Raw genomic sequence first — 24,424 nt, 5'->3', positions numbered from 1 at the left:
GAGTCTCTGCACAGTTTTGAACCAAATGGTGACATGATTTAGCTCACATTTTCACAGGCTTACTCTGGCTGTAGTGTGAGAATCAACTTAAGGGGGGGGTGAAAGAATTCGGAGGCCAGTTCAGAGGCTCCAGCAAATATCCACTTGGGATGACAAGAGCCCCTACAGCATAAGGCTGTGGTGTGGATTCCGTGTTAACCAATGGAAGAGCCGCCAGGTGCAAAGTGCTTACTGGATCAAAAGCTCTGTGGGTCAGGGAACTGGCCTGCCGTCCTCCTCACAGTGTAGCCTGCAGAGGCAGAAGTCGCCCCCACCCCCTCAGCCCCTCCTCCTGGAGGGATGCCACAGCCTCCTTTTGGTCTCCCTGCCTCCTGCCTGCCACACTGCTGGGGTTCTCCTTTTAAAACCCCTCAATTGCTGCCCCTCCCTGACAGGCCAGAGGCTCTTGGCATGGCATTGTAACCTCCCTGTGAGCTAACCCTGCCTAGCCCCTGCCTCCACGCCTCTCCCCTGCCTCACCACTCCCCACAGGAATCCCCCCTCATACCCTTGCTCATACCACACCTTCTGCCTGGGATATCTGCTTCAACTGTCTCCCCCTCCCCTCCCTGTTCTATCTTCTCCTGCCCATTCTTCAAGGGGCTACTGAAAGGTAGTGTCAGGAGAAGACTCCCAGACTCTGCCACCCCCAATACATCCAAGCTGGACAGATGCCCCCTCACATGTTATATATCTTTCTATTCATGGATTTACAGTTTCTGGGGCTCCTCAGCCAGCCCCTTCACCAGGCCCTGGAGGAGTGGACTTGTCTTGTTGTGAGAGCACCCTTAGCCCTAGAGTGGTGGCTGGCCCAATAACTATGGTTTCCCCAATAAAAAGAGAGGCAAGAGGAAGTGGATTTGGAAGCATTGCTCATAAATGCCAGAGACCTAGACAGCGTCTCCCCTCGCCGGGACCACAGCAGAGCAGGGCCTACGCAACAAGACAGGGCAGGGAGTCCTCTCAGGGGCCACCAGAGATGCGGGTCCATCTTCCAAGGGCTCAAGGAACTCCAGGACCCACTCTGTAAAATTTAATTAAACCCTGGGGCCCCATGAGCACCGCCTTGCCTCTCCCAGCCTGCTGCGGCCGAGGCCCCATAGCCAACCTCAGCCCTCTCCTGTACCCCGGGCAGCAAGCTCAGACACATGGCCAGTTCCTTCCTCGACCAAGGGACTGGGCCTGGATCACGTGATTCCTGAAGGCAGCACTGCTCACTGCAGGCCCTGGCTCCTGTCTAAGGTGCTGTCTCTCTCTCCCCCGTTGCAGAGCCCCTCCCCCACCCCCGACATCATGACAGAGGGTGAAAGGGGCCCCCCAGGACCCACTCAGCCAGAATGGAAGCACTGTGGCCCCCAGCACAAGAAAGTGGGCCACCCCATCACCTGCATACCCGGGACCCCTTTCCCAGACCTAAGACAAGTACCATTTTCCCCAAGGGAGGAGGAAAAGGGGGCAGGAGGGAGTGGAATAAGGACCCAATGGAGAAGGAGAAACCAGGAGGAGCTTTGAGATCAGAATTAAATTCTTTAATACAAAATGCTTTTTTTAAGATATATCTGTATTTCTTTGTTGTTGTTTAAAAATAAATATGTACTACGGAATATCTCGAAAAACTGTACTAGAGACAAAGATGTGATGTTAATATCTTTTTCCCCCACAATTATTACGGATAAACAGTAGCACCAATAAATAAATGATAACAAATATTAAAATTAAAAAAGGAGAGAGATTTAGTATGTAGAATTCTCTATTTTTTCTTGTTTTGTTTTTACATATAAAAAACAGAATAGCAATGTCTATTTTATCAGAATCACATATATACATAAACATATATATATATATATATACACACACACGCGCAAGTTGCCAAATATATATATGGTATGTAGACGTATATTGAAACCTTATTTCAAAGGAATGTGTGGTGGGGAGCCAGGGGAAAGGGGAGGGCAGCGCTGAGTGTTAGCAAAATTAAATACCTGTTCAGGACAAGCTAGTGACTGTCACCGATCAGGGGAGCTAGAGATTGGAAACATGAATCTTCGAACACAAAGACCAGTACAAATAAGAGCGCAAGAGACAGCAAGAGAGAGATACATCTCATAAATAGTTGAAATTAAATATTAACCAAGAATACTGAAAAAAACCCTACTCTTTAATTAAATTAACTGTTTTAATTTCTAATTAAAAAGGGATATTAAATAAGTACCATATATAAAACACTTTCTCTGCCTCCATGGTGGGCACGTGGATCCTGCCCTGTCTCTCTGTGCCGCGGGAAGGGTCAGGTCTGGGGACAGAGGAGGGTGAACCACTCACACACAGCCAGCCAGGTCTCCTGGGGGGACAGAACTAGTGGTTTCAATGGTCTGAGGACATCAGGCCCTCCTGGGCTGCACCCGGGAAGGGGAACGGGGAGAAGGCCAAGGCAGGAGACCCTTCTTCCACCAATGTCTCTCTTCTTTTCGCCAGGACGTCTGTCGGCGGCGGCGCCCTGGGCATCTCGGGAGCGAGGGAAAGAAGAGTAGGTGAAGGCTGCCCGGTCTCCTGAATCTTCTGGGCAGTGCCCCTGGGGGCAGGATGCCCGTGCAGGCTGCGGAGAGGATCCCCAAAGTACAGCAGTGTCCTGAGGCTCCCCAAACTCTGGGTCAGAGCCAGTGTCCTCGTCCCTGTACCTGTCGTCTGTCCATTTGACTCGGGGTAGAGGCTTGGGGCCAGGGCTGGGTTTGTCGGTGTTCCCAAAAGCAGGCCAAATTTGCCCCCTGTGCCCTGGCCGCGCACGTTCCTGGGCAGGGAAGGGGACCCTGGCCTTCCTAAGAGGGACCGAAAGATCATGCCAGAGTCCCCCCTCCCATCCTCTTCCCTGTTGGGATCTGGGTAGAGACATTCTCCTCCCAACTCAAGTCCACAGCAGTCAAATACATCCAGTGAAGACACCAATAACATTAGCAATGTTAATTTAAAAAAAGAATATATATATTTTATATATATATAAAATATATATATTTATTTTTATATATATAATATATATATATATAAATGTATGTATGTGGGTGGGTGTGTCTAAGGAATCCCAGAAATAAAACTCTCTAATCTTCCGGGCTCGGTGATTTAGCAGCAAGGAAAATAAAATGGCGATCCAGTTCCAAGAGGGACCGTGCTTGGTCACCTGCCCGGGAATGCTTCTGCCGGAGTCGCGCCCTCCGGACCCAAAGTGCTCTGCGCAGAGTCTCCTCTTCCTTCATTTCAGGTTTCTGGATTAAGGATTGTTCTGGTGACGGCGATGGTTGGTGTGGTGGTGGTGGCGGCGGCGTGGTTTCTGTAGCGTTCTGAATCAGGCTTTCCTGGTGAGAGGTCTGGTTCCCGAAACCCTGAGGGAGGCTCCTTCTTCCAGCCCGGCTCACCGCCTGGGCTTGTCACATCTGCGGGAGATGGGAAACGGAGGCGGGGGTTAGGGCCAGGCGCGGGGACGCGGTGGTGAGGCAGGCAGCCTCCCCTTCCCGGGAGCCCCGAGTCCTGCTGCAGAGAGGACGGCAAAGCATGGCACTGCCTCGAGGAGCCCAGCGTAAGGGGACAGCCAGCCCCTGCCCACGGAGGGGGCCCCCTCACCAGAGAGGGAGCTGCGTCCAGGGCTCCCCTCTGCCCTCCAGAGCTTAGGATCTAGTCGAGACAAGACAAGGACACAGGGACACGTCATCAGAGGCGACAAATGAATGCGTGCATACTCAAGAACAGTCCCTGCTTGACATTTAAGAGCTGATGGTGACCGCAGTTGGACCGAGTTAGTCAGCAAAGGGTGCCTGCAGAGAGAGGCGCTTCGGCTCTGCCTCTGTGGGGCTGGCTTGCGGAGGAGGGTGGGGACAGCACCCTAACCCAAGGCTAGGGCTGGCTGCAAGGGACGGGCTGCTCCCGGGGAAGGGAGGGGAAGCCGGCGAGGCCATGAGGGACGCATGTCCCTTCATCGTGCCCTCCCTCCAGGCCTCGGCTACAGGCCTCGTTTCTTCAGCATGCGGGCTGCAGCGGGCCCCGGGTACCAGGCTGCTGTGCAACTCATGGGGGAGGCGATCACTCGCTGTGCCGCTCCTCTCCAAGCAGAGGGGAGCTTTCGTGTCAGGCCCCTGCCCCTGGGACTGATCGCCTTTTCCCTGCTCTACTATGAGAGGTCAGAGCGGGGCCCGCCCTTCTGAGCGCCTAGCAGTGAGCATCCTAAACCCCCAATTTGGGGTCCTGAAACTCCCCCATCCAGGGGAGGTCTCTGGAGGTTGGGATGGCTTCTATTAGCCCCCAGGTCACTTCATACACCGTATCCCAGACAGTCTCTCTGCAGAATAATCACCACAGAAAGCCTGCAATGATAAAGCCCTGGCCTTCCCTGAAGTCCCTGGGGCATGTGGAGACCCCTCACTGGGCCCTGGAGTTAGGCAGAGCCCCTAGCTTAGCACTCACATACACTTCCTGTCTTCACGCACCACTGAGACAACAGAAGCCCCCACCAGGGCCTGGGCCCCAGCATCCCTTGAACATCCACAGCCATAGGAACGTGGGGGTGGGGGAGGCAGCCACATTCCAAGGACAATGTTAATGGAGCATCTGGGCTAGCTGGGGGCACCCTGACCCTGCCTGGGAATCCCCATATAAGCCCCCCTCCCTGGGTGAAACTCAGCTGGCCCCAGAGGGCTCCCAGCCTTTGAGCAAAGGCCAGACTGGTATAAACACCATTTAAGGTATCGAAAGATTGCCAGCCGGCCCGTCCCGGTTCTGTGCTCCTGACCTTACCCCCTGAACTCAGTCCTGTATTCGCTTACATACTTGACACTTTTTAAGTCCCCACTGTGGTCAAAGGACAGAGGTACAAATGCCTGGAGGGTCACCCGGGTGAAAAAAAGCCAGGGCCTCCCGTGAGGCGTCCCGACCCGCCCATCCTGGAGGCATTAGGAAATACGTGGGCTGTTTGGGCTTGTCGCCATGAGCACTGGAGTATTAAAGATATCTAGTGTCCCCCGAATGTTAAATCTCCCACCCACCCTAAACCAACAGCAGGAGCCCGTGCCCTCGGGGACCCCAGTCTAGGAGGGGCTCACCCCCTGCCCCCGTGAGAGACACTGAGGGGATGAGAGGCCCAGCAGCAGTGCAGACTTCAAGGGGTGGTGGCAAGGCCCCCAGGAGTGTATGAGCTTCGTAGACGGCAGCACCCCCCACACCAAGAAGGGCCCTCCGTATTAGTAGCGAGGTAGTAATAACAACGTCAGGACCGACAGCCACCACAGGACACCGCGGGATCACAGGACACAACACTCAGCCTGCGTCCACACCGTCACATGAAGCCACACCAGGCTACCCCCTCAGGCAACCAGGACAACCTCTGAACAGGCCCCGCCAGGCCCGGCCAGCGCCCGGCGCCCACCGCAGGGGCCTCGCAAGCAGAGAAGGCAGCAGTCAGTCACCAGGCAGGCAGCTAGAAGCCACGCAAGCAGCTGGCCCCTCTCGGATGCGTGTGCGTGAGCTCGCACGCTCGCTCTCTCTCTCTCTCTCTCTCTCTCTCTCTCCCCATCTCTGTGTGAAGCCCCTCTCTGACTCGCTCGCCCTCTGGGAACCAACCTGCAAGTACGTTCGTTTAACTCAAGCTGCCTCGCCTTGCAACGCGAGTCTGTGTTTTTGCAGGAACATTTACAGGTCTGCGGATCTTGTACAAACAAATGCTTTCTCCGCTCTGAGCAAGGCCCACAGGGACTGCAAAAAGGCAAAAGGAAAGACATCTAAGCTAGAGCGTCAGCAGAGAGAGAGAAAAAAAAACCAGGCAACACCCCCTAACAGTCGGCAGCTGCACCCCCACCCAGCTCGCCGGGCCCCTGCCCTTCCATGCCCTGGAAGGGCCCAAGTGCTGCAGCGGAAGACAGAGAGAGCGGCGGGAAGAGGCAGCACTGGCTGGGAAGCCCGCCTGCGGGAAGAGGCAGACACAGACGGGCAGACAGTGCAAGGAGAGGGCCACTGTAAGGGGCTGCTGTCCCGTGGGGACAAGTACAAGTCTTGGGCCACAGGGCCCCAGCGGCTACCACCCCAGAAAGAGCACATCTTGACTCTTCACCTGCTGGGGACAGCGAGCCAGGCCGCCCTCCCCCTGTGCCAGGGCCCAGCCCGGGCCCCTCCAGCAAAGGCGGGCTAAAGGAGGGCACCACGGCGGGCCAAGCCCAGAGACAGTGTCCCCAGCCAAAAGCCCCACCACAGCCTCCAACACAGAGGAGGAGCCTCCAAACCTACAGGGAGGCTTCTGTGGGTGCCGTGGGTGGGACCAGAGCAGAGGGTTCCCCTCCGGAGGCCCCAGGTCCACAATGAGGGGCTGCCAGAGGGTGCCTGACCCCACCTGGCCTCCTCCTTCAGCTAACAACAGGCTGCCTCGCGTCACTCGCGCCCCTTCCTCGCGCCACGTCTGCCTGCCCCACCAGCCTCAGCTTCCAGACAAGTGCAGAAGCCCCGAGCAGTAGAAACCAGTCGGGTGAGCAGGAACCGGAGCCTGGCACCCTTGCCGAATGGGCCCGCCACCAGTGCCCAGTGGGTGAGAGAAAGGCGGTGCCCAGCCAAGCCGGAGTCCCCTCCCCGAATCCTCCAGGCCCACTCTGCCCACCCGCCCAGCCCAACCCTGGACCGGCCACGCCGCCACCGAATCTAGCCACTGGTGCCAATTAGTGGAGTGAGAGTGAGAGAGAGCCGCTGCGGGGGGAGGGGGAGGAGAGCGGGGGGTGAGGGCGGGAGGGGCACGGTGAGGGGGTCCCGCCGGCGGGAGTCTGACTGGGGGCCCGGGGAGGCTCCAGGCAATGAGACAGCGGAGGCACCACGTACACGCTCCAGGGTTTATACCGGGATTTCTTGCGCTTTCTTTTTTGCCCCTTTCCCTTTCCTCGAATTGATTTTCTGGAAAATAAAAAAAAAGAGACAGACAAAGAGAGAGCAAGGGGGAAGGGGAGAGGAAAAGAAGCAACCAGGAGGGCAGGGTTCAGGACGCACTCCCTGGAACCAGGCGTCGGGAGGCCGGCAGGCTCCAGGAACGAGCCCGCACACGCACACGCACACGCACACGCACACGCACATGCACACGCGGGCTGGGGCAGCAGGCGCTCAATGGCTCCTTCTTCTCCCTTCAGCCACCCTGGGGTGGCCAACCCAGCCTCCTGCAATGCTTTGCAAGGGGAGCAGAGGCTGGGTGGAGGACACAGGACCCAAAGGCCTGCGTGCTCGTGGCAGCTCCCGGTCCTAGGCAGGGGGCAAAGCCCTGTGGGCAGGCTCTATGGCCAGCGGCCCCGGACAAGTCTGACCCTGAAGGTCAGGGTGGGGAGGCGGTTGGCTATAAAAGGCAGGCCAGAGTTCGGAGAGACCTGACTTGATGGGGGTGGGGGTCGGGGCCCAGGCTGTGCTTCGGGCACCTTCTGCTTTCATTTCCAAGTGCAACAGCAAAGGGGTCCCTCCGGGGGCCCTGCCTCTGCAAATCCCGGTGTGGGAGAGCGGCTACGCCGGGAGCTGGCGCAGACCCAGCGGCCACATGAAAGGCGCCAGCCTGCCCAGCCATCACCTGGGCCGAGAGGCGGGGATGGGTGTCCTCAGAGCCCCAGGCAGGCGGTAGGGTGGGGTGGGAGTTAGGGAGGCATGGGAGGAGGGGCCTGGGCGTTACTTGGCAGGAAGTTCTCTCCCCAGCCTGTCAAAGCCTGCTACAACATCTCACCAGACTCTCTTCCGAGCCCAGGCGAGCCCCCCACTCTCCCTGTGGGCAAAGCAGACATTTGGGAAACGGGCAAGGGGGGCAGGCTGAAGCCTGTTCCCCTCAAGGGAACCAGCACTCTCCACACCTGCCAGGCCAGAGGATGCCCAGGATGTCTGCCACGGGGGAAGAAATGAGGGGGAAGGGACTGAGGAGAGGGGCAAGACTACTCCCCTAGGAGAAAGCACTGGGAAGAAGGAAGGTCTACACACACAAATACACACACACACACACACTCTCTCTCTCTCTCTCTCTCTCTGAGCCTACTCTCCCAAATCACTGCTCTGGGAGCCACAGAAATCCTGGAAGTTAGGGACTTAGGGAAGAGGCAAGAGGTTGAGGCCTCGGAGCTTCTGTGTCCCCAGAGCTTTGGGGGCAGACGGGATGGTGAGGGAGGGGAGGGAAGGACACAGGTGCTCTCTCTCATTCTCTTTCCCTGCAGGCTTGTTCCCTTTGCTTACCGGGTCTTGAAGACTCACTGCCCCCAGACTATGCCCCTGGCTCCATCCTGACCCAACCCTCCACACTGAGCAACTAGAAGCCTCAGAAAATGGCCAACAGTCAATTCATTTCTGCCTGGCCAGGGAGGGCTGAGTGGCTCCGGCCCGCCTCACTCCTGCAGGAGGGCATCACCAAGAAAACATCTCAGCCGGCCCCCAAGTCCAATCGCACCACCACAGCAACCACCTGAGAGACCGTCTCCCCTGACACACAAAGGCGGGCCTCTCTGCCACCCACTCCCTCTCCCTGCTGTGGGGGGTGGGAGACTGGAGCAAGCCGGGGAGCTGGTGTCCACGCGGCCCCCCAGCACACCAAAACTGCAAGACCCGGCCAGGAATGACCTGGAGACCTGGAACGCGTGGTCTCTCCCACAGGAAGCTCCAGACCAGCCTGGGGTTTTGCCCCTAATTCTAGAGCCAGAATCCTCGAGTTGGCTCCATCCCCCTACTGCCACCACAAGTCTTTGTGAGGCCAGCTCCCTGACCCAGTAAAGCCATCAGATCCCCTGACAAGAGGAAGCCAAGAGCCCCAAACCAAGATAACCGGCCAAGGAGAGGGAGAGGAGCTAAAGTCATGGCCACTTACTTTTCTTGCCTTGCTCTATCTTTCTTTGGTCTGCAGCGGGCAGAGAAAGAGAAAAAGAACAAAACAGAGAGAAGTTCAGACGGTGACGCTAACAAGGGCAGTAACATACCATTTATGGCACAAATGCAGTGTTAATCCCTTTACGTAAAACAACTCACTTAATCCTTCTAACAACGCTATGAGAGATAGCCTACCGTCGTGCCCATTTGACAGATGTAGAAATTGAGGCACGGTGAGGTAAAGTTTAAATGCCCAAAGGTTCCACAGCTGGAAGGTAGAAATGGCTAACGAGTGGAACACGCGTAACCCTCCCGCCGTCCGCTGAACAGACGAACCCAAATCCGTGACTCCGTCCTCACCTGCATTCACATTTGCTGTGCTGTAGGAAGCTCATCTCCCCTATGTGCTGGCCTTGATGAGGTTTGATCCGCATAATCTAGAGGGAAAGGAAGCAGATCACAGAGGTTAGTGACCCAGCCAGCCATACCCAGATGGGACACCCCATGGCTCTTGCCACTCAGCACCCAGGGGTTCTACAGAGCAGGGGTGGGGGGTAGAGGGAGGAGGGACCAGGGGCTCTACCAGAAAGAGCCTCAGGCCCACCCCAACTCCCCCGACCCTGCTGACCTCAAGGAGCCCCCGCTCTTCTTGAGGGCAGGCACGGCTGCACGGGTTGGCCAGGCTGGGAATTCGGGTCCTGGGTTCTTGCCGGTCCCCATCCCTCCCCTCCTGTTATCCCCTCTAGGCCTCACCCTGACCCCTAGTCGCTACCCAAGAGCCACCTTCCCTGGGATCACGGAGCTCCCTCCCGCCCTGTCTAGGCTGAGATGTGCCCTGTCGCCGGGCAGCACCAAACGACCGTCTTTTAACACTCCATGCACCAGGCTCAGCCAGCACCCCGAACAGAGCCCCCAAGGAGGAAGGGCCCTCTTCCTCCAAGACAGGAAGAGGGGCTCCTGTCACAGGTGTCAGCCCCTCCTGAGCCCAGGGGCAAAGGTCAGGGAGAAGGAGGAGGCAGCAGGGACCTCCAGACCAGGAAATGCAGGCATCTTTTTCTCCAAAGGGGGCAAGACTCCCCACAACTCCCCCTGACCGACTCAGGGGCAGGAGCTGAGCAAGGCCAGTGTGGCTCCTCCTCTCACGAGTTGCCCAGGAAAGGGCCGGGAGCACCTGTTCCCAAAGTCTAACCCCACTTCCACCCCACCCCCGCCCCCGCCCCCCTCAGATGCCCACCTGCATGGTGATGTTGAACTCCTCGGTGGGCACGCACTCCAGGCCCTCGTCATTACAACAGCCCGCACACCGCATCAGGGGCACGCAGGACGGCTTGAAGATGTACTCGATCTCGTCGGGGTACTCCTGGAAGATGTCCACCAGGGTCTCGATGGGACGGCAGTAGCTGCGCTGGTAGACGTCCATGAACTTCACCACTGCACGGGACGGGGTGACACGTCAGCCCAGCCGATCGCGCAAGAGACGGCTGGCCCCTAACTCCACCGAGCTTTAGACGGCAACCCCTGTGAGAGGTACCCCTACTGGGCCAGTTCTTCCCAAGCTCTAGCTTAAGTCCCTCCAGCTGTGGCCGACATCCTCCCCTGAGCTTTCCACCAGGGGCGCTGATGAGGGTCTGGGTTCATTCCAAAGACCACACGAGGTTGTCGGGCTCCGAGGGAGATGGGCTGCCACATCTGATCCCGCTGCCTTGCCACGACCGCTGAGCCAACTCTGGTCAACCCTGATGCCAGGGCCCAGTCTGAGGAGGAGTATACGTGTCGGGGGGGGATCTAAGTTGCCCATGAAAGGAGGAAGAGCCAGCTTGGCAAACCTGCTCCCCGTTTCCCTACGCCCTCTGCCACACCACGCACCACACCAACAACCGTCGGATGAGGACTTATTGTATGCTGGGAATTTGCATGACCAATAATCCCCCCCACGTGACATTACGAGGTTCCAATAGGAACCCCATTTTACAAAGGGGGAACGGGAGGTTCAGAGACGCTGAGGAACTTACCCCGGGCCCGCACTTTCATTAAGTGGTACAGTTAAAATCAGCTCTCACATCAAAGCCTTCTCAAGGCAAATCATGCGGAAGTATTGGGAGGGGCACTTTGCCACCTGCCGGACCCCTCCCCAGACACAGGCTGGGGAGGCGGCAAACATCAGCCCAGGGGCCAGGCCTGCCTGGAATCAGCAGGTGGCAGTGGGTGGGCACACGAGGAAGGCCCTGCCAGCCACCGATAACCCCGCCCAAGAGGGCAAACTGCTTGCATCATGGAAAAAACGGTGCTACCACTGCAGCCATGGAGCATTTCTAGAAGCTGCTCTGGAGGGAAAGCAGGGTAAAGACAACTTCCCAGGCTGGCCGTGGAGCCTGCGGTGCACTGGAGCATGAAGGGGTAATTCTAGGCCACAGGGGCAGGGCTCTTGAGAACAGATACACTCAGGACCTGGAATGAAGACTCTAAATTGTGGCCCAGCCTGCCACTCTCCATCACGTACACACGTACACACACACACACACACACACACACACACACCACATGGTAATCCTCTCCCTGAAATGTCTTTCCCCCACCTAGGAGGAAGAAGCACCATCCAGTCCGTGAAGAGGTCCAGGCTCTGGCCATGACTTGGTGTGACCTTGGGCCAGTCCCTCCCCTCTCTGGGCCTCAGACTGCACATCTGTATAAGTGGGTTGGGTGGATCTCTAAAGACACTGAAACTGAGACTGAAAAGTGGGGCTTTGTCTCCTCCTTCCGGCCCCGAGAACAAGCCCTCCTTCTCAGCCCAGGTAACACAAGGTCCCGAACCTCACTAAGGCATCCAAAGTAAAGGAAGATGAGCCTGGGCGGGGCGGNNNNGGTTGAGGAGAATTTGGGGAGCTGAGGGGAAGGGAGGGGAAGGCCATAGGTGTGAAAACAGCTAGGGCGTAGGTGGGGGCTCCCAAGCCAGTCCCTGGCCTGGTCTGAGATCTACTTCCCCTATGCAGACAACAGGCACAGAATTCTCCGCCACCCTCAAAAGGGTTAAGGTGACGCACCGTCAAAAAGAGCATAAATGAGAGCAGGGATCTGAAGAAGCCCTTTTTAAGCCAAGTCTATATCGAAGAAGATGACTAATGAAGAATTCTTGACCTGACACTGTCATGGGGCCATAAGGCCCCAACCAGGACAGGAAAGCAGAAAGGTCTGGTCTGGGCTATGGCAGTTGGTAGCTGAGGGTAAAAAGACACAGACTAGGAATTCCTTGGGAAAGCTTCCTGGAATTCCCAAGGGCCGCAGGAGGGAGGTCCAGGGAGCAACTTCTTCCATACCCCTCGTACCCCAGCCACTGCCCCCAAGGACCTGGCCTGCTTTTGCCCGGCCCAGGGACATATGTCGACTCCCACAACAAGCTTTCTTGCTTTCCCTTATTCCTTGAAGACAATCTTTTCCCCCAGCAAACAAAGACCATTTGTCTTGCCTCTCCCAGACCCCAGAGACCACCAGGAGGCCGATGGGGGGGGGGTGCACACTGGGATCCAGGAGTCTCTGAGCGACACAGGCTGTGAAGTGGCCCAGGTCCCAGGCCAAGGAAAGAGCTCCTGAGTGAAGAGGGAGGCAGAACCGGCTGGGCATCACCACTGGCCCAGGGAATGCAAACACCACCCCTGGCCACCACCCTGGGCCACAGTGGGTTTGGGTCTGGAAAACTCGCCTGGAGGAAGACCCCAGGGCCTTCCCTCCTCAGAAGTGGGGAGCTGGGGGAGTGGCATGGGGCACCCCTTCCCCCAGGCTGGAGCTGAGGCCACATTCAGTCTGGGGGGAGAGCCAGGGCTTCCCTAGAGAAATGGGAGGATCCCGTTTCCAAACCACAGAGGAACAAAAGGCAGGCTGACTCTTAGTTGGGCAGGGGGCGGGGCACCTGGGAGCTTCAGCCAGCCCTCTGCTGGCCCAGGAGGGAAGTTCACAGCACCCAGACCTATCCCACCCGGAGGGCAGGGGAAGACTGCAGAGCCTTCTCTTCACCCCCAAAGGAATACAGGCAGTGGAGATGGGGTCTCAGGAAGTAGGCCCTCTGTACCTCCAGCTCACGTACAGCCAGACTGCTGGACGGTCAGGGGCACAGCCCCCTCCACGCAGACCCCACAAGTGTGGCACAGCTGGGTTGGATGTGACATAGACTCTCCATCCTCCCCTGGGGGCAGGTGGGACAAAGGACACCTCCCTGACACCTGGGATCTTCGAACACTGTCTTCCTGGCCTGTGCTCAGGGCTCCCTCTCCCAAATAAAATTTTACTGGAAAGAGCAGAAGGAAAAGGCAACAAGTTCTATTTCTAGCAGAGGCCTGAGTAGGAAAGAGAGTCCTCCAGAATGAAGGGTGACTCTCATGGTGCTCCCTTCTCCCCTTTTGAGCCCCATTCCTGAACCCCTTCTCCCCTCCCCCACCACCACAGACCTGAAAGAAAGGAATCAGGCCTCCCCACCCATCCCCTGGGGAGACGGGGTACCCTTCCAAGGCCCAGAGGGACTCACCTTCGTGGGGTTTGTGCTCTCCTTCTGCCATGGGTGCAGCCTGGGACCACTGAGGACAAAACAAAGAGAAAGGCATGGGCATAAGCAGGGATGCAGAGGCCCAGCCACCCGCCTGGCCGGCAGCCTCTGGCTTCTCTGGAGGCTTCTGAGTGGAACAAGGCACCTGCCCGGCTCCCCACAGCAGAGAGCATGCCCAGCACCCCCGCACTGCTCCAATTATGAAGGAAGAGAGAGACTGACCACATATGGGGGGTGGGGGGTGGAGAACTGAAAACACAGGAGGAAAATACCAGAATGCTGTGCTGTCTGGTCCCCGCCCCTTCCCCACATTTCCCTCCCCGCCCCTCACTGGCCCATTGCTGAGTTCAGTGAATTTTCTCAACCCCCCGACTCCCTGGTCCAAAGCCACCGGTAAGTAGTAAGGTCAAATAGGAGGACAAATTTGGACTGGGGCAGGAAGGAAGGACTGGGGGCGAGAAAAACAACATGGTGACCTTCTCCTGCTGACATGACAAATACCAGGGTGAGCTGGTGGTGCTGGGGAAGGAGGGGGGTGCAGAGGAACGAAGGGCACCAACCACCCTCCCCCCGCCCCAAACTCCTCCGTTCTTGGGAATATTCAGCAAATATCCTCAGGTATATTCAGCAAACCCACAGGTTGCCTAGAAGGGGAAAACCAGGGAGGAAACCCTGGGGGAGGGGAGAGCCCCATTTCTCCCAGCACACAGACCTCCCGGGAGCCTGGATGTATCTCCTAAGCCCCGAGCCTCACACTCCCACCTGTTTCCTGGTTTCTTCTCCCTCCCGGACTGGGGGGTGGGGGTGCCAAGTCCCTCTCACCTAGCTGGGCACTTTCCCTCAAATGCAACCAGGAAAGCCTTTATGCCTTAGCACTGCCCAGCCCCTAGGGGGCCCCCTGCACTACCCAGGCCTGAGGCCTCCCCTAGCCCTCCCCATCCCTCCCCACCCCCACCAGATCATTCCTCCCCTCCCCAGAGGCTGTGAAGGTCAACATGCCCAACCATGTGGGCCTGACAGCTCCAAGCAGGCAAAGGCTTCTCCCAGCCCTTCCAGAGGGCCTTCGGTTCTCGCCAGCTGCCCACCCCGCCTGCCCTTCTTTGGGGAGCACATCCTGAGCAGCAGAGCTGTACTCTAGCCCGTGGAACTACAGACCCCACTGACAACGTCTGGCTGGCTGGCTCCTTCCCACACACCCCCAGTGCACTCCGGTCCCCGAGCCTTGCCCCTAGGGCCAAGGTCAGATAACAGTTTCCAGGATACCAGCTGGGCAGCCTCCCACAGCAGCTCCCTCAGGGACCCCCCGGGGTCTCCACCTTAGCCCCTGGCCCATCTCCACCATACCCCCTGGTTTCCTTCTGCCAACATTCTCCCTGTGCCCTCCACTCCTCATGGGCCCAACAAAGAAGGGGGACAGAAATTTAACCCCCTCCAAGGCCAGGGGGCACTGGGAAGGGCTGTTCTGGGCAGGGAGGGGCCAGGTGCCCTTCTCTGGGGGCCTCTGAAGGTCATGCTGTGGCCAGGCGGCCACTCCTCCCCCCCCCCCCACTTGGAGGCCTGGAGCCAAGGCCTTTGTGCCAGGGTCTGAGGCACCCAGAGTGGCAGCAGAGACCCCAGCCCATTTCTTTCCTTCTGCCCCTCTCCAAGAGGAGACTCTGTGGCTGACGGAAGGTGTAAGGGAAGAGGGTAAAGCACACCCTAGGTGGCTTTGAGAAGCAAGTTGGGTGGGCAAGTTGTGGAGTTCCAAAAAACCACCTGCTCTTGCTCCAACACCCCATTTCACCAGGACAAAGTGTGTTTGCAATGCTGGCAGGAGCTCCTTCCAAAGGTGGGGGGGGGGGCTGGTCCCACAATGCCCACGTCACAGCAAATTTTAAGCCATTTTTCCAAAAAAGTGTAAAGTGGAGTAATGACACTCTTCATTCCTCCCTTAGCCCACCCCCATAAAAGCTAAAGCACAGCTCGGAAGTGTGGGGGAGGGGAGCGAAGCCGACTGTCACCAAGTGGGGACTTTAGGTAGTCTGACAAAGCACCAGAGTAGGCCCCTGCACCCTGACCTCTGATAGCGATCATCCTTTCCCTGGCCTCTGGGGTCGGAGAGGGGTTATACGGGTCTTCTCGGCTGAGGGAAGTAAAAAATAGAAAGGTGGCAGGGGCTTCTCTCCACGTCAGGGAGGAAATGGGGAAGGGGCGTCAAGAAATCCCTCCCAGCACAGGAAGGTGGGCTGCGGACGGTGGGGAGAGGTGTGGGGTGGTTCTCCCGGTCCTCCGGCTAGGGATACCTCGAGAGGTCACCTTCCCGCGGAGGGCCGGCGGGGGGAGGGGCGCCGCTCACCGCCCGGGGCTCCCCGCTCGGGGCCGCCGAGGCTCCGGGAACACGCGGCCGGCCAGGCCCGGGCTGATGTAATCGGCTCCGCGCCGCGCGCGCCCGGCCGGGCGGGGGAGGGCGGGCACCGAGCGGGACGCGAGCGGGGACGGGCGGGGGTGCCTCCGCGCAGGTGGCCCGGCGGAGACCGGGGGTCCCCTCGGCAATCCACCCCGAAACTTTTCTCAAACTCGTAGCGAGGGCCTAAGAGATCGAGCGGCAGTGACAGCAAGCCCCCGCACTCGTCCGCGCCCTGCCCCCTCCACGCTCTCTGCCCTCCCTCGGTCCAAGGTCCGGGCACCCCCCTGCCCACTGGGCTCCGGCTCCCGCCCCCGCTGCCCGGACTTCCAGTCCGTCCGGGACCAGCGGCCAGGAGCAAACTTCAGCAGCCCGCGGCAGCGCAAGCCCAGCCCCCTCGGCCTCCTCCTCCGGCTCCCGCCCTCCGCTGGTCGGCCCAGATCGTACGTGCGGTGACTCTGGTGGGTGGGCAGGGCCCGCGTGGGCGGTGAGATTCTATCCGGGTGCCCTCCCACCTAGCGCGCGCCCCCTCCCCCTACATGTACGAGGATCGAGGGGGAAGCCGCGCGCCCGGTGCCCAAGGACCCGCGTGGGGTACGGAGCCCCCACGCGCGCGCTCGCACGCACGTCCCCAGCCGGGAGAGGCGCTCGCAGTGGCCCGCGACGCCTGGTGGGCACGGCCGCTTACCTTGGCATGGTGGAGGTAGAGCAGCAAGGCAAGGCTCCAATGCACCCAAGAGAGCAGAAAGTTCATGGTTTCGGAGGCCCGGCCGGAGCCGGCGCGGCTCGCGCTCCCTCTCCGGCTCGGACTGCGGGGCGGCCCGCTCTCTTCGGCGCCTAGGCTGTCTCCTCTTCCTTCTGGAGCCGAGGCCCGGGCCAGGGCCTGGGGCGCGCGCGCGGCTGGAGCACTGTCTGCGCACACAGCAGCCTCACCCGTCCATGAGCCCGGCTTCCGAGCGCCGAGTCGCCACCGCGGCCCCCTCTCCTCTTCCTTCTCTTCTTCCTCCTCCCCCTCCTCCGACTGCGGCTCCTCCCGGCCCGAGCTAGCACTTCTCCCGGTTCCGCTCGGCTCGGCTGCCCCGGCACGGACCACGGCTCCTCCGGAGCGGGAACAACCCAGAAGTTGGACGAAAAGTTTCACTGCAACGCCGCGAGCCCCGACCCCCTCCACCCCGCCTGCAGGCGCGGGCTCCGGCTCTTGCCCGCGGCTCGCCGCCGCGTCCACCCTCGGCCGCCGGCCGGGGAGGAGGTGGGCGCTGGGGCGGGGGGCGGTGTCTGTCTGTCTGTCCGTCAGCGCTGCTGGTCCGCTGCGGGATCCCGAGGGGGAGGGCTCACGCCGCGCTCTGGCGGTCACCCCCAAAAGCAGGTCACTCACTTCGCTCCTGTCCCTGTCGTTGCTCGCTCGCCCGCGCGCGCTCTCTGACCCCGTCTCTCTCTCTCTTCCTCGACTTCTCTCTGGAGCTCTTGCTACCTCTTTCTTCTCTCTGCTGGTTTCCAAAATCCGAAGTGATTTGGGGAAGTAAAGGAGCAATCTCCCCAAACGGTCGGCCCGATTTAAGCGGGGAACGGGAAGCAAAAAATAAATTAAAACGGGAAAGAATGTGGATTTTAAAATTGCTGAAGAAAAAAAGGAGGAGGGTAAACCCTGGATAAATGAATATCAAATTCCAGTGCGGAGCCCCCTGGCTGGTGACCCCGCCGGTTCGTCCGCCTCGCCGCTGCGCCTCCCGACCCAGCGCCGCTGCCGCCGGTTGCACTCGCCCCCCGCGCCGCGGCCTCCTCGCAGCCCGGCTGCCCCAAGCCTCTGCGCTCCTTACCACTAGCGGCCGCTTAAAATAAGGGAGGCCCCGCCCTTTGGCACGCCCTGGGGGCGGGGACAGGCCCAGTCGCAGCGCCTCTCCGACTTCCCCGCGCGCCCCTCGGGCCTTCCCCTGGGACGTGTAGCAAAGCCTAACCCCCCCTCCCCAGTCAAGGAGAAGCTTGACCCCCCCCCAGGACAAAGTGTGTTTTAATGCTGGCAGGAGCTCCTTCCAAAGGTGGGGGGCTGGTCCCACAATGCCCACGTCACGAAAACCCAGAATTTTAAGCCATTTTCCAAAAAAGTGTAAGTGGAGTAATGACACTCTTCATTCTTCCCTTAGCCCACCCCATAAAAGCTAAGCACAGCTCGAAGAGTGTGGGGAGGACCAGAAGCCGACTGTCACCAAGTGGGGACTTAGGTAAGCTGGACAAAGCACAGAGAGGCCTGCACCTGACTCTGATAGCGATCATCCTTCCCTGCTTACTCTGAGTCGGAGATGGTATATAGGGTCTTCTCGGCTGAGGAAGTAAAATAAGTGAAGTGGCTGTTCTCACGTCAGGGAGGATGATCAACAATCCCTCCCAGCACAGGAAGGTGGCTGCGGACGGTGGGGAGAGGTGTGGGTGGTTCTCCCGGTCCTCCGGCTAGGGATACCTCGAGGGGTCACCTTCCGCGGAGGGCCGGCGGGGAGGGCGCCGCTCACCGCCCGGGCTCCCGCTCGGGGCCGCCGAGGCTCCGGGAACACGCGGCCGGCCAGGCCCGGGCTGATGTAATCGGCTCCGCGCCGCGCGCCGCCCGGCCGGGCGGGGAGGGGCGGGCACCGAGCGGACGCGAGCGGGGACGAGGCGGGGTGCCTCCGCGCAGGTGGCCCGGCGGAGACCGGGGTCCCCTCGGCAATCCACCCCGAAACTTTCTCAAACTCGTAGCGAGGGCCTAAGAGATCGAGCGGCAGTGACAGCCCCCGCACTCGTCCGCGCCCTGCCCCTCCACGCTCTCTGCCCTCCCTGGTCAAGGTCCGAAACCTCCCACTGGGCTCCGGCTCCCGCCCCGCTGCCCGGACTTCCAGTCCGTCGGGACCAGCGGCCAGGAGCAAACTTCAGCAGCCCGGCGCGCAAGAGCCCACCTCGGCCCTCCTCCCGGCTCCCGCCCTCCGCTGGTCGGCCCAGATCGTACGTGCGGTGACTCTGGTGGGTGGGCAGGGCCCGCGTGGGCGGTGAGATTCTATCCGGGTGCCCTCCCACCTAGCGCGCGCCCCCTCCCCCTACATGTACGAGGATCGAGGGGGAAGCCGCGCGCCCGGTGTCCAAGGACCCGCGTGGGGTACGGAGCCCCCACGCGCGCTCACCACGTCCCCAGCCGGGAGAGGCGCTCGCAGTGGCCCGCGACGCCTGGTGGGCACGGCCGCTTACCTTGGCATGGTGGAGGTAGAGCAGCAAGGCAAGGCTCAATGCCCCAAGAGGCAGAAAGTTCATGGTTTCGGAGGCGGCCGGAGCCGGCCGGCTCGCGCTCCCTCTCCGGCTCGGACTGCGGGGCGGCCCGCTCTCTTCGGCGCCTAGGCTGTCTCCTCTTCCTTCTGGAGCCGAGGCCCGGGCCAGGGCCTGGGGCGCGCGCGCGGCTGGAGCACTGTCTGCGCACACAGCAGCCTCACCCGTCCGAGGCCCGGCTTCCGAGCCCGAGTCGCCACCGCGGCCCCTCTCCTCTTCCTTCTCTTCTTCCTCCTCCCCTCCTCCGACTGCGGCTCCTCGGCCCGAGCTAGCACTTCTCCCGGTTCCGCTCGGCTCGGCTGCCCGGCACGGACCACGCTCCTCCGGAGCGGGAACAACCAGAAGTTGGACGAAAGTTTCACTGCAACGCCGCGAGCCCGACCCCCTCCACCCGCCTGCAGGCGCGGGCTCCGGCTCTTGCCCGCGGCTCTCGCCGCGTCCACCCTCGGCCGCCGGCCGGGGAGAGTGGGCGCTGGGGCGGGCGGTGTCTGTCTGTCTGTCCGTCAGCGCTGCTGGTCCGCTGCGGGATCCCGGGGAGGGCTCACGCCGCGCTCTGGCGTCACCCCAAAAGCAGGTCACTCACTTCGCTCCTGTCCCTGTCGTTGCTCGCTCGCCCGCCGCCTCTCTGACCCCGTCTCTCTCTCTTTCCTCGACTTCTCTCTGGAGCTCTTGCTACCTCTTTCTTCTCTCTGCTGGTTTCCAAAATCCGAAGTGATTTGGGGAAGTAAAAGAACAATCTCCCCAAACGGTCGGCCCGATTTAAGCGGGGAACGGGAAAAAAAATAAATTAAAACGGGAAAGAATGTGGATTTTAAAATTGCTGAAGAAAAAGGAGGAGGGATAAACCCTGGATAAATGAATATCAAATTCCAGTGCGGAGCCCCCTGGCTGGTGACCCGCCGGTTCGTCCGCCTCGCCGCTGCGCTCTCCCGACCCAGCGCCGCTGCCGCCGGTTGCACTCGCCCCCGCGCGCGCCTCCTCGCAGCCCGGCTGCCCCAAGCCTCTGCGCTCCTTACCACTAGCGGCCGCTTAAAATAAGGGAGGCCCCCCTGGCACGCCCTGGGGGCGGGACAGCCAGTCGCAGCGCCTCTCCGACTTCCCCGCGCGCCCCTCGGGCCTTCCCTGGGACGTGTGCAAAGCCTAACCCCTCCCGGTCAAGGAGAAAGTCCCCCCACCGGAGTTCACAGCCTGAAAATTGCCCCTCCGCCCCCTTGCCCAGCACACACACACGCCCGCGCTATATTGGGGGGAAGGGTACAGGAAAGTGAGGTTATGTGCGGACAGGGCTTGAGAGCTATTCCTTCTTTACTGGGAATATTGCGGGGGGGGGGGGCGTCTGGGCGGGCAGGGAGTCAGACAGGGAAGGGTGGGGAGAAGGACCGACAGATCTATTGGAATCCTGGCGTGACCCCTGGCCTTCTCCCCACTCCAGCACTCTCAGCCCGCCCCCCCACACACACACACACACTCACACTGACACACGCGTCCTCACTCTCACGCAGACGCTGCTCTCCCAAGTTCACCCAGCTTCCCTGTGGTGGCCGAGCGCCCCCTAGTGACTACTCCCTGCACACCCCCGCTCTGGCTCAAGAGGGAATGGGCTTGAGGAAGAGGGTGGAGGGAGACTATCCCTGATCCCATTTCTGACCTCCCAAACAGTTGCATGTCGGGGACTCGAAAGGACCCACATGCAGAGGACCCAATACCGGGCACGGGAGGCGTGACGTATCCACGTGGACAACGTGCCCGTCTGGAGACTTCATCTGGCCTGCTGATATCAGAGTGAGCTACGGAGCCAACAGACTGGGGTGACTGGGGTCCTTTGGGAAGTGTCCAGGGAAGCTTCCTTGGGGAAAATTATTTGGCGCCACGTTTGTAGGGCTGAAAATGGGAAGCCGTGTGGTTCTGGGGTTAGTCAGTGGCCCAGAGGGAAGAGGACCTGTTGGAGCCCACGTATGCACTGTGAAGTCTGGCAGAGCCCAAAGGGAGAGGCAGCCGGGCAGACAGAAGCCCTTGTTCCTGCTCCCCCCCCCCCACAGATGTTGCCAGGGAACTGAGGCCAGGGGGCTGGTGGGGGCGGATGGAGGCCAGGGCCTGAGTGATGATTCAAACCTACTCACCAACACTAAGGAACGTCTGTAGGCCAGCTGCCCGGAGCTCCCACCAGGCTGGGGGCCAAGGCTTCTATCAGCCCCAGCCCAGTCTCTCAGTTCATCTTCTGAACAGAATTGGGGTTTCTCCTCAGGACCCCCAGGACCCCAGGATCCCTTGCCTACTTCTACCAGCTGGCAGCCTCTCTCTTCTTTCCCCCAGTCCCCCCACCCCACACCTGCTCCCTTTAAAGCCCCCTTTTCCCCAGCTCCCCTGGTCCTCCCTAAGTGCTCCTGGAGGCCCCCCACCCCACCCTTGCATATAGGAACCAGCCTGGAAAAATTCCTGGTTGGGCTTTGACCCAGCAGCTCCCAGGTTCCCCCAGGGAACAAAGAGGGGGCTCTGATACCTGAGAGAAGAGAGGGACCACCTTTTTCATCCAGATCTGGCCAGGGCCTGGCCCAGGGCTGATGTAGCCTCTGTGAGTGTCTGGGCTGAGCGCGGGAATGCTGCAACTTCCCCCAAATTGACCCAAACGGTCCAGGGAGGTTACTCAGCCAACCCCCTGCCTCGGCACATGGTACTGTGGTTTGGTGAGGGCGCTAGGTTACCTCTTTAGTAGCAATTCCACAGGAGTGGTGTCCCGAGGTCCCTATGAGCAGAGGGGCTGCCCACCCCCACCCCATCCGACCCTTTGCATCATTCATGCCTCCAGTCCCGCCTGCACCACCTGGCAAGCTCCCCAGCAGCAGGGACAAGGTCTTTTTTCCAGTTAGCAAATGTTTATTTGCTGGCTCAGGGCCCCCCTCCCAGGCAAGGCTCCTTACCTAGGCTCCGTGCTCCAAGCTGCTGCATGGGCTATGGAAGGGAAGCTATTAAACTTCTTCCTTCCGACCTGGTCCGCCTCTAGCACCGCCAGAGCCCAACATGTGGGTGCCTTGGCAGAGCTCTCCTCCCTCACCCCTGCCCTGGAGCAGGCAGAGCCAGGACCGAGGCTCCCAGCAGCAGGAGCAGGGGCTCTCACTGGCCCCATCCACCGCATCCCTCCTCAACTCGCCTTGCTCCTAGGGAGGCCAGAAGAGGAGGTCTTAGTAAAAGACCCTGAGGTTGAGAGGAGGATGGAGGGGTTACAAGGAGGGGTGGCTGTCGGTTGTCACAATAACCCCAGGGCTTTCCCCCACCTGAACCAAACGTCCCCCTTGGTGGTATTAAGTAAGGTGTGTCAGCCACTGGTTCAAGACTCCCTCTATGCACTTGGCCCAGAGAACCAAGGAAATGAGGGAGCAGGATGGCATCCTGGCCTGAGGGGCTTTGGAGCACCCTCCACTAGGGTGGGAGGGGGTCTCCCACCCCCAGCCCTCATTTCAAGACAAGCTGGTGGTGAATCTGAGGAGGGTTGCCTCTGGATGCTATCCCCCAGGGTGGTGTCACCAGCTTTCCCACAATGCACTGTCCGGGCGTACAACAGCCAGCCGAGGCCCACATTACCATCAGACGGAGAGCCAAACACACCCGCGTCTTCCAGAAAGGGGACACAAATCAACAATCATAAAACCACATCGTGCCTCTCTAGCACCCTCTCCTCCCACAGACTTAATCCCCTCCAATAAACTTGATTCCACCATCCTCCCTCCACAGGTCACTGCAGGGCAGGAGTGTCAGGACCACCCAAAGAATGGGTGTCTTTCAACACCCAAAGAATCCCAAGCTTACAGAAGGGACCCAAGGTCACCTAGCAACATGGAGGGTGGGGCATGGAGCAAAGAGCGGCCCAGACAGAGGTCATGCTGGGTCCCCTCCAAGGGCATCCTCAGCCCCATTCAGAGGGCTCAGGACCAGGGCCACCTCAGCTTATGGCTCTGAAGCAGTTCTGAAGGAGCCAAGGAGGAAGGGGAAGGTGTTCCAGGTGAGGGGGAAGTGGGGAGAGGGTGGGGGTAGAGAAGAGCGTGAAGGTAGCCAGGAGCCAGCCGTGGTCCCGGACAAAGGAAGTAGTGATCAGGCCCAAGGCACAATAGTTATACTTTGTCCTAACGTCCTATCACTCTGATGTTCAGGGAAGCTCTCGCCTATGTGGGTGCGGGCAGTTAACCTCCAAACCCGCGGAAGAAGGGCCAGAGCCCCTCCGAGGTGGGGGAGGAGGGTGAGGAGAGAGTTGCTCATTCTTGCTGTTGTCTAAGCATTTCTCCAAGTGGTTTCTCCGTGATGGAAGAAAGGTCTCCTCCCTCACGCCATCCGCGGACTCCCCAGGCACCTAGCCGGACATAGAACTGATCCACTGGAAAGGCAGGAATAGAAACCTGCTGAATTGGAGGAGAGGGAATTGGGTTGGCTCCCTTCAATTCGCTGTCTCTGGCTGCAGGTCAACCTCTCCCTCTGTCTGTCTCTGTCTCCCCTCCCCCACCCCCGGTCTCTCCCTCAAGGAAGAAGGGGTTCTTTCTCCTTGTGCCAGCTTCCCGTCCCCATCCGGATCTGGAGGTTTGACTTGGGGTAATGATAGGCAATGATGCTGATTGGTAATGAGACTGGAGCAGAGAAAGCCCAAGAGACTAACTCCCCCGAGAAGCCGAGAAGCCGGTCAGGAAAAGGGGAGGGAAGAGGGATGGCAAGCAAGCAGGAGCAAAGGCCGATGGGCAGGGCGGGATCACTGCCTGGGGGAGCCACCTCTAGTCCTTGTCAACCAAGTCTCTGCCTGTCCTTTACAGACCTCAGTTCAATCCCCTAATGCCAGGCTGTCTCCCTGGATTGCTTCTCCCTGATAGCCCCAAACATGCTCACTTCTTGACACCCCCAGTCTTTGCTACCCCTCAAAGTTTGACCCCCATCCTGCCCATTGCTGCCCCTGTTCACACACCCCCACCCAGCCTTGGAGGGAGTCCCTCTCCTGGGAAGAGTGGTAGCATGAGGTGACAGCTCAGGTCCTAAAGCTGTATTCTCCCTTCAGATCCAACCGTGGATCTTTCCCGAGCCCTCCCAGGCAGCAGGCACCATGCTGATGCTATAGGAGATACGGGGCAGTGGAAAGTACGGGGGCTTTGGATCCAAATGGACACAAGTGGCACTCCCTGGCTGCCACTCTTTAGCTGAGTGACCTCAGGAAAGTTACTCAACCTCTCTGACCCCACAGTTCTCCTCCTCTGTAAGACACGAGTGAAAATGCCTGTGTTGGAGCATCGCTGCCCACGGATAGTTATGCACACAGCTACAGGTGAGGCGGGAAAGCGGCCCAAAGAGAGGCCCAAGGTGCTATGAAGGTA

General features: G+C 59.7%; 1 protein-coding gene across 1 annotated transcript; it reads right to left on the bottom strand.

The window, feature by feature from the left end:
• Positions 1-1,553: 1,553 nt before the first annotated feature.
• VEGFA (vascular endothelial growth factor A) lies at positions 1,554-22,025 on the bottom strand. Its single transcript, XM_040643438.1, is given in 10 exon segments — positions 1,554-3,464; positions 5,641-5,772; positions 6,880-6,951; positions 8,879-8,908; positions 9,238-9,314; positions 10,112-10,308; positions 13,394-13,442; positions 19,005-19,510; positions 19,513-19,575; positions 21,998-22,025. Coding segments are annotated over 10 exon segments (1,176 nt in total). The 3' UTR covers positions 1,554-3,442.
• Between the last annotated feature and the right edge of the window lie 2,399 nt (positions 22,026-24,424).

Source organism: Ursus maritimus, unplaced genomic scaffold (assembly GCF_017311325.1).
Source record: "Ursus maritimus isolate PB19 unplaced genomic scaffold, ASM1731132v1 scaffold_29, whole genome shotgun sequence".
Taxonomy (NCBI): Eukaryota; Metazoa; Chordata; class Mammalia; order Carnivora; family Ursidae; genus Ursus; species Ursus maritimus.
Note: the sequence above shows the minus strand (reverse complement) of the source record. Positions and strands in the feature narration are given on the sequence as shown.